This window comes from Sparus aurata, chromosome 20 (genome assembly GCF_900880675.1).
Source record: "Sparus aurata chromosome 20, fSpaAur1.1, whole genome shotgun sequence".
Classification (NCBI taxonomy): domain Eukaryota; kingdom Metazoa; phylum Chordata; class Actinopteri; order Spariformes; family Sparidae; genus Sparus; species Sparus aurata.
This window is the reverse complement of record NC_044206.1, coordinates 12,265,957-12,275,730: the sequence shown is the minus strand read 5'-3', so window position 1 is coordinate 12,275,730 and position 9,774 is coordinate 12,265,957. Positions and strand designations below refer to the sequence as shown.

Below are 9,774 nucleotides of genomic sequence, written 5' to 3'. Positions count from 1 at the left end.
CTTTATGTTCTCTGTCATACCATTCATCTGCTTTTGTCTTCTGTAAGCCTAAAATGAACACAATAATCGCGTGGTTGGGATTTCACCATATGCTTGTGCATTAGTAGTCTTGTTTACAATGTGTGGGTTTGTGTGTGTGTGTATGTGCGCGCGCGCCTGTCAGTTGCAGACCAGTGTGTGTGTGTGTGTGCGTGTGCGTGTGTTTGTTTAAGGGGGGTCTGTGCTAGTAGTAAGCGCAAAGCCGCAGTGGAGCCCATCCCCTGCTCCCTCCTTGAGACGCCTTACTTGTAGTGAGGAGAGGAGCCGCAACCCAAGACCACTCCTTCGCCCTCGCTGATTGGAAGAGAGAGGCCACCTCCCTCCCCTGCCTCATTGGTATGCAGGCGGCGCAGTGTGTGTATGAGGAGAGGGAAGAGAGAGAGAGTGAGCGAGGCAGCAGCCAGTGCAATGGGATAGAGGAGAGTGAGGAGGAGGAGGAGGAGAGTGAATGAGAGCTGCTGGATCTGCCTCGCCTGCGTGCCTGCCCGTCGTCTGCTGAAGCTTGGGTTTACCGCCGCGCCACGCTGCACTGGCACAGAGCAGAGTCACGGCCCATTTGCAGCGCCGTCCACACTCTCAGCACCGACGCAGAGCCACACAGCGCCGGCTCTTACTCCAGTGAGGAAAAAGCCAGGGGCCGAGTTTACCGGGCTTTCTCCATCACCAAGGGGGGGACGCAGCAGCTACGAAAGGGGCCTGACGCTAAGATTTAGGCACCAGCTGCTACCTCAACCACATCCCCCTCCACCTTATCCCATCCTTACCAACACCACCACCACTCCTCTCTTGCTCCTCCCTATGCCCTTGTCCTCGGCGGCTCCTCTCACCTCCCTGGCCAGTATATGGATAGAAGCTCCCTGTTTCAGCTCATACAAGAGCAGGTAAGCGGGCGAGCAGGCAGCGGCAGAGGTTTCTATGGTTACGGACTCCTGGCCACCTCGCCGTCTATCCAGGGATTGAGACGTGGAGGCTGGGGCTGAGAGCTGATGGTGGGATTGATAACAAGGGGCTGTTTGCTCGAAATGAGAGCGTGAGACGAAAAACAACGGATGCGAGCATCATGGAGCCATGTGGGCCCCGAGAATGCGAGGTCAGATCATGAGACACAGCAGGAGGGGGGGGCATCATGTCATGGTTTATGGAAAGGAGGGAGGGAGGGAAGGGGGTGTGTGTGTGTCTGTCTGTGTGCAGATAAATGGATAGATAGATATAATGTATAAATGGATGAGAGAATTGATCGATTGGTGTTTTCTCCTTTTTGAGGAATGAAGCAAAAATCATTAAGAAAATAGCTGATTACAGCTGCTGCATTAGTGTTTGCAGCAATCACGCTGTGTGTGCATGGAATTGTGTCGGTGTCGGTACCTGAATGTGTGATTTTTCCTTTTTTTCACATGCTCATTCGTATCATCTCGGGGACCAAAGATAGCAAGATCATTCAGCTTTCATTTCCGAGGGTCGAGTAACGAGCCAGTTCCTGTGCAGGTCGTGGGTTTTCTTCCAGAATAGAAGCTGTTATTTGGCTTTAAACTTTTGTTTTCTTATGCAGCCCTGCTGTTGAAAAACACAGCGTTGGTGGCCATATGTAGGCCAGTGAAAAATGCTTCTCTCGACATCTGGTTTCTGAGAGACCTCTACCCAGCGAAGCTTCGGTCTACCGTCTCTAAAATTAACAAGCCAAAATGGAGCTGATGGCAGATTCTGCCCAGAGAGCATGTGTATATTTGGACGGCGCTAGTGAAAACATGTGATTGTGTGTGTGAGCATTTCCATCTCTGCTTCACGTCCTGTGTTTAACTCCGGGTTTTTGCGCGTCTTGTGTTTTTGTTGATGAACCGGTCTCTCGTGGTCGGGCTGATTGACGGAGAGATTGAGCAATCATTCTGTCCAAGAGGGAAAAATTGATTATCTGGCTGCAGGGTTTAGGGGTCACGAGTGGCCCATCAGCAAGTCATTGATCAACAGAATCAAGAGCCTTGGGGAGAAGCATGTGTGTATGCGTGTGTCTGCGATCATGTGCACACTTGCATTTTTTATGAATGTGTGTGTGAAGGTTTTTCCACCAAGCAGAGGAAGCCCGTGTGGGTTGTGTGAGGAGATGCTCTGTGGACACGCTGTTGAGTCATTTGCTGTACAAGCTCTTCAGTGATGATAACAGCTACTCGGTGATACTTCAACAACACATATTTTTTCAGAGACACATTCTAATGTATCAAAGAGGCTGACTCATCTGTGTCAACGTCTATTTCCATGTAGCAGGTGTTTGGGCCGGAGATAAAGCAGATATTTCTTCACCGTAAACGGCTGGTGGTTTTATTGATTGCGGGGTTTCACTCTGCTTGTGCCAATATGTTGATGTAGACAGTTTGAAAGGCCACAGTTGAGCAGACTGTGGTGCTATTAAGCACAAGTCTAGACCAAATCACTCAAACAGGCTGACAGCAGGCTTCCTCAACCTTCTGGAGTCTATACGACTGCATTTGGTTTGGAAATGGTGTCTCTAATTAAACTAGAATGAGGAGAACTGTTCCAACCGGTGAGCCTCCTGCCTGCATAAATATTGAGCGCTTTGTCTCAATTAATCCAGGAGAATGTTTTGCAAAGCGGGCCTCATTTGTTTTCCTGCAGCCCTGCCTTGGGGATTTAAGGCAGATCCACAAGAGCACCTGGAGGTCAAGTGATTTGCTAAAGGGCATCTTTAGTGATAGTTTTTTATGAAAGAAAAGGATTTGTCAGTCACGGCTTAGTTTAGAAACATAGATTTAAGCTACCGCTGGCCCAAACATTTCCTTCAGCCAAACCGCAATTAGATGACAAAGTCCATCAACTTTCATGTTTATGGAGTTTCCTGGAGTTTTGCCCTGAAAGAAAGCTGGACATGCTTCAGTGTATATGAGCACTGCAGGTGTAAATGAGAGGGGGGGGCTGTTGCAGCCCTGTCACACTGAACCACATGAAAGTGCTGCAGGGGAAGAGAAGCAGAAAGCAACAGTGGCAACATGAGTGAGTTTATTAGTCTTTGTCTGCAGGAGGTTGCAATGCTGAGCTCAGACTATTTCTGGCCTATGCGGGGCTCGCATATGCTCCATATCACAAACAGACGCAGTTTCTCTGAGAGTCTTTCTATTTCAGCACCACTGATAAGGCGACTTGATGGTCGTCAGCACTTAGCCACTAAAATACGCTATCATTAACTGCCCCATGTGTCATTCAGGTCTTATCTGGCTTATTTATAACTCTGTCATAAGGACCTCTGAATACAACTCTGACATAGTTATGTCAAGCAGAGAGAAAAGACTCTTATACACTGTCCCCCTTTATTCATTCTGTGATGCTGATTTTCATCAAGATCTATCTGAAAATGCCTCTGGCATCTCTGTTTGGATTGTGCTCAAACACCAGGAAGTGTATTTAGATGTTTGTTTGCATCAAGGCAATTTCTTTGGATATCTTCCTTCAGTCGTCTCCACTCGAGGAGAGGGTATTTTGGTTACTAGGGGCTGACACATCGTAGTACCATAGTGGTAAAGTTTGAGGGTAATGATGGTAACAGCAGGACAGGACATGCACTGTGATAATTACAGTCAGTGGCCCAGTTGTTGGTGAACACCAGTGAGTTCTGAGGGCAGCAAAGACAATTCAAAGGGTTTTTATCTGGTGCCATGCAAATATGCTCTGCCCTGTAAATGCCACTGCCCTCTGCAGACACACACAGCCCTGTTCAAGCTTGACAGTCTTGTTCACAAAGACCAAAGTGGTTTGTAGTGCTGGCTCTGTGCCATCAGGTAAGCATTGTGTCACCATGACTGGGAACCGTATCAGTGCCGTTTTAAGTGCTTTCAGAATTGAATTTGAAGCCAATTTACACAGACGGCAATGTATCTGACTAGTTTGTAATAATACAGAGGTGTATTACAGAAACATGGATGCCACTACTCAGTCCCACTAGCACCATCAAAGTACATTTTGATTAGAATATTCAGGGCTATTACAGTTTTGATGAATTCAGTCTATGTCAGAAAATAGTGAAAAATGTCAACCACAGTTTACTGAAGCTCACAGTATTGTCATCGTGTTGCTTATTTCAATCGATCAGTAGTTCAAAACCCAAAGAAATGTAATTTACTAACATAGAAGACAAAGAAAATGAAAAGAAAATGAAGCTTTAGCTTTGAAATAACTACAATAATTAGGCAGAATTAGGCGTAGGACAATTCCAAAATTTCATGTCCAATCATCTTATCTCGTCTCCCGATCATTGTTTAGTTTAGTAGCACTTGAACGATGTGGAAACCCCCCTGTGGCAATTAAAGATGCATAACAGAAAATCAATATATAAGTGTATGTTACAGAGCTGCACAGCATTTTCATGTGAGGATATCAACAGTTATCCAGATGAAGGAAATTCAGGACTAACAACTTATTCCAAGTGCTTTTAATGCAAAATATCATATTTCCCCATCCTTAGCTACAACTCTGTTAGTGCTACATACAGTCGGCTTCGTCACTGGGTGGTTCTGTCGTCTGCACATACTTCCATCATAGCGTTTCGTGGTTTTTGCTCCAGAGCTGGAGGGTTCACTCTTGAGCCCCGGTGGAACAGACTAATAAGTCAGGCGTGCGCCGGGGTCAGTTGGTGTCGCTGCGCTGAAGGTAATAGAGGTCCTAGGGGGTTAACATTGAGATCATTCTCCTGCAGTCAGCATTCCGCTCCTCCTTGCCCTCCTCTTCCTCCTCCTTGCACTCCTGTGTACAATTCTCATCCTGTGTCTTGTCCATGTCCTCCCACTTGCTCTTGAGCCGGCCAAGTTCGCCTGCTGTCTCTGCCGTAACACATCCACCTTCCAGCCATAGTCTCCCGCCCGGCCTCACTTTACATATGAACCCCGCCTTCGTCTTGTGATCTCCTTATTCTTTCCATCCATCTGTATTTCCCATCCACTCTGTACCCCTGCCTCCTTTCGTCGTCTCTCTCTCTCCCCTCCTTTGTGCCTTTCCTTTGCCTCTAATACGGCAATATGTCGGGGGGGAGGAGGGGAAATGCAAGAAAGGGATGCTACACAGGCGACTGGCAACCATGGCAACGAATGCAGCTTGTCGGAGTGTCGCCCTCACCAATGTTGGATCGCTTCAATAACTGCTTTTTTTCCCTCCTTCTTCCAACCTTTTTTTTTCTCTCCATCTCTCCCCACTGATTCTCACACGTCACCAGCCTGGCCGAGGAAGGGAAAAAAACCAAAAAAACAGGCTCTTCTTGCCAACACTCATTCATCTCAGTGTACCTCATCTAGCTAATTGATAACCTCTAATTGGCTACAAGAACCAATCCCCCACCTCCTTGTATCCTCGGCAGACAGTGTCCCATGTGTAACACTCTTCCCGAATAAGGTCAGACTGCGAGGGGAATAGTATCGGTGCAGTGTGACAGCTCCGCCTCGACACTTGGTTTTGCGTAAATGCAAGCAGCCACATACAGTGCGCCTCCGTCTCTGTGCTGCCGCTGTATGTGTAGTCATGTGCTGACATATGGAGGCTGACAGTAATCAGACGTCCCCAGTGTGGCTCTCTGTCCCCCCTGTCAGCCCGAACTGAGCCAGGAGCACATTAGAATCTGATCTATCTCCCCTCCGTGGCAAGTGAATGCGGAGCACTGGAGTGTGTCACAGCCCTCTTATAGGAAAGAGAAGAAGAGGACTCACTGCCAGATAGCCGGGTTAGGCAGATGCATGGAATAACAGACAGCGGCAAGGCATTTTTTATTCTCCATGCGTCTCCGTTTCATTTCTTGTCTGGCCGTCACTGTGCTCCTCGCCTCGCTTTTCATACCTTCTCCTCTTTCTACTGTTTCTCTAACGTCGTCATTTTTCATTTCTTTCATTTCTTTCATTTCGTCAACCAAGACCACCCATCTCCCTCTCCGATTTCCGCCTCGCACCTCTCTGCTGCCTTTTCATTCTCACCCACACCTGTATTCCCCCACATGTCATCCCCTACACATCTTGAACGCTGGCCAGATATGCGTTGTTTTGCTCAGCGAGCCTCAAGGGGAGTACGGGGCTGTGTTTTAACAAACGTCCATGAAAAACACAGTTAAGGGGATTATCTAAAAATAGACCCGGGCCTGTTTTCTTTCCCATCTTGGTTCATTTTTTCTTCAATGAATTTGCTTTAACTTGACAGGTTCAGGAATTGAGTTTTGAGATCAGGCTGAGACGCATGAGGGGAGAATGACCAAGAAGAGAGATTGTCAATTTAAACTCTGTGTGTGTGTGTGTGTGTGTGTGTGTGTGTGTGTGTATGAGTGTGCGAGTGTGCGTGTGTTTGTATGATGAAAGTATCATATTGAACAATATCCATTCACCGTGGGAAAACACTTATTCTGAGTCAAGCATCATCAAAACTAACCCATTATTTCCTGCCTCCACTGTGTGCTCCCAGTTGAACAAAACAAGTTTTTAGGGGAGTGGGGAAAAAAAAACAAATGAAGTGGAATTGAATGGATGCGTGTGTTCAACAAAGTGCCTGTAAAAAAATAAAATAATAAAATAATAACCCTTGAACGGTGTAGAGGGAAGGACATGCAATAAACATGATCAGAAGGCGATGCACACCAAATGGATTCCCTGATGGATCTTCCTTGTTTCTTAGTTGAGCAACAGAGCTTTAAGCTTTGAGCCTCCTGCAGCAGAGACTGACACGGTGCAGCGTCATTTAATGCCACTCTCCTCATGCGGCCAGCGAAAAGCCTTTGTCTGACCGTGTCAGAGCAGGAGGCGTCTGGAGTAAGGCGGCCGAGACGGGATTCTTCCCTTGGACTCATGACCTGGGCAACGATGATCAAGCATGACTGACTCCACACTGACGCAACATCTGCAAGCTCACTCCTCCCCTGAGGCTGTTGGTTTACGATGTGAAACCTAATGAGGCTGTGTTAGCGTTCAGGAAACAGTAAAATGTGAAGCAGCTAGGGCTCTTCCCATGTGGTATCTTTCTACTGCTCCAGCTTGTCCTACGGCACATTTTCACAATCGGATGCACTAAGGAGAGCTGGCATAAGGACTTAACACTCAATTGCAAAGTGAATGGAATTAAGTTAGGGAGGTAAGAGGAGAAAATGTAGCAATGAGTGGGATGAAGATGCTGCCCAACCCCCCTACCCACAATACAGAAAACCAAGCGTAGATACACACCCTATACTTTACAAGCCATTTTTAAGTCGGTGCTGACGCTGTCCCGCTTAAATCAATTACGAGGAGCAGCTCTGGCATACAGACATCAGCAGTAATAACCCATGGGGCTGTTGGTCTCAGTGAGTGAGTGGTGATTATAAAAAAGCCACACTGACTGCGGGCTGCAAATATGACCAAGGACGGTCTCACATGGTCAAATGAAGCATCTGCTCAGAAGAGAAGAGCTGAAACGTCGACCACTTTTAATGCCGGGGGATTGTTTTTTTGTTGGGGAAACTGCAGGTCACTGCGTATTACAATGACACGCTGCCTGTCTTCTCTGGCTGCTCCCAACAACAACAACCATCCTGCTGTTTTACTTTGACAGACTCGCTCCTTTAATAAGGTTGAATGAGGCGTTTTCTTGAAAGCAGCATCATTCTTTCAAAGGCATCATAGAGGCGGCACAGCTTAATTAATACCGGTGTCACTGTCTGAGCTTATGCCTTCAGCCTTGTAGCTCTCATTTGTCTTTATGAGTATCTATTGTGTCTCTGTGTATACGTCTCAGCTGTCTATTACTGCTGCATTCTCCCTCAGGGCAAACTGACACTTCATCTCTGCAGCGCTGCTAATTAAAAAATCACGATGCATAACAGAAACATCTTGAGTACGACTGTTATCAGCGACGCAGTGTTTTTTTTATCGTAATGGTCTGAGAGCTGGCTGTTGTTCTTTCCAGCTGGACCCAGACAACACCGGTTTCATCGCAGTGGAGAACTTCACCAGCTTGGTGGAGCACCATGAGCTGCAGCTGGATCCGTCCAAACTGGACATGCTGTTAGCCCTGGTCCAGAGCAATGAAGAGGGTCAGGTGTGCTACCAGGAGCTCATCGAGCTGGTGAGTGGAAACCAGATGCACATACACACACACACACACACACACACACACACACACACACACACACACACACACACACACACACACACAGGTGTACATATATTGATGCAGGGGGAGTCGCATGAGGCATTTCATGTCCTGCAGCACAGGCACAAATTTCCACACATCCACCTGCTTTCGCCGGATTTCAGAAAGGTTACAGAATTGATTCAGACAGAGCCAGCGAGCTCTGCTGTGGCAAAAATTGACTCGAGCATTCAGGTCGTTGTCCTGCAAAAGGCGGATCAATCTTTCCAGTTAATGTGTCGGTAAATCCAGACACTTAACCTCACAAACTGCGTAGCAGCGAGCAGCAGAAAACACCCACACAAAGCTGACAGAGCAACAGTGTCGGAGCGACAAATTTGTTTACACACACACAATTATATTCTGTAGAGTTGATATATTAGATAGTGGAACAAAATCAAAACTAATACAGTGCGAACAGTGTGTACTTTTATATCGTCTCAGCTGAAATGTCTGGCAGTTTTTGTCCTTTTCTGCTGCTTTGAAAGTTAGGCCACATCCCTGCCTCTTCACCTGTCCGTGTTTACAATTGTGCCCCTATTAGAAATCATGTACAGCTGTATATGTGAAAGGCTGATACTCTCTGAGCGCTTGGATGAGCACCTGCCTTCACCTCCCAGCACCGCACAGGCATAAAGCACTTAGATTGATTTGACATAACGCCGTTCCTGGCATATTTTAACTTCCGTTAAGCTCATTCCCCCTCTCTAGCCTTCTCTCTTTATCTATCTGTCTATTTATTGTTTTTATGCCTTCCTCTCTCCTTGTGTTGTGCTGCCCGTGGTTTGTAATGAGAGCCTCACAAGGCCACTCTCTTTGGAGCAGGTCCCATTTCTGGAGCCACTACAGAGAAATGAGGATAGAGGCGCTGCTCCCACAGTGCAGCCTCTCCATTTCACCAGCCCTCCTTCCTGAAAGTGCACAGCTATCTTCTTCCTCCGCCATTCTTGTGAAGTGTTGTTCTGTTTTTTTTTTTTTGATCCATCTCATTTCAGCGCATCCTCATCTTCAACCCTCCGTCCTCAAGCTGTGTAATATTACCCCCCCTTCCCTCCTGTTTTGAACCTGCCTCCTTGAACCCTCAGATCTCATTTCCTTCTCTTTCATTCGACGCTCCTCGCGAGCATATGTTAGGTAGGAGGGAAAAAAAACCCGGCCTCGCCTCCGACGGCATCAGGGAGACACTTTTGAAATTGCCCATCAGCCAAATGCAAATTGCCTTCGATTAGCCCAGCATTGGTGGTAGCAGGCAGTAATCTGAGGCAATTTGAGAACACACAGCCTCACACAGATATCGACCCCCAGGTCTGATTTTATAGATTTGTCTGATACACGCATGTGAAGGCCCGCAGACCATACCCATGCATACAATTAGCATACATACGAACGCTTTAAAGCATTTTATTATTAATTAATTCAGCCGCCCACTTCCTTTGAGTCTGCCTCGCTACTCCCCTTCTCCCTGATAGACACACACTGTCTCAAACACAGACAGACTCTCATTCATACACATGAGCCCTGCCACTACAGATTTGCTGACTAATTTAGAGGATATTCGAGTGTTAATGTGAACCTGGACTCCCATCACGCAGCACGTGA

The 9,774-nt window shown here is 47.0% G+C and overlaps 1 protein-coding gene across 2 annotated transcripts in view; it reads left to right on the top strand.

Annotated features, from left to right (window-relative positions):
- Window positions 1-394: 394 nt before the first annotated feature.
- Window positions 395-9,774, top strand: part of rhbdl1 (rhomboid, veinlet-like 1 (Drosophila)) — a 45,601-nt gene continuing 36,221 nt past the window's right edge. The window contains exons 1-2 of one of the 2 annotated variants that reach the window (XM_030400268.1): window positions 395-1,129; window positions 7,951-8,109. In XM_030400268.1, the coding sequence (XP_030256128.1) occupies window positions 1,100-1,129; window positions 7,951-8,109 (189 nt within the window). In that variant the 5' untranslated portion in view covers window positions 395-1,099. The remainder of the gene's footprint in view (window positions 1,130-7,950; window positions 8,110-9,774) is intronic. The other variant, XM_030400267.1, reaches the window with a different exon arrangement.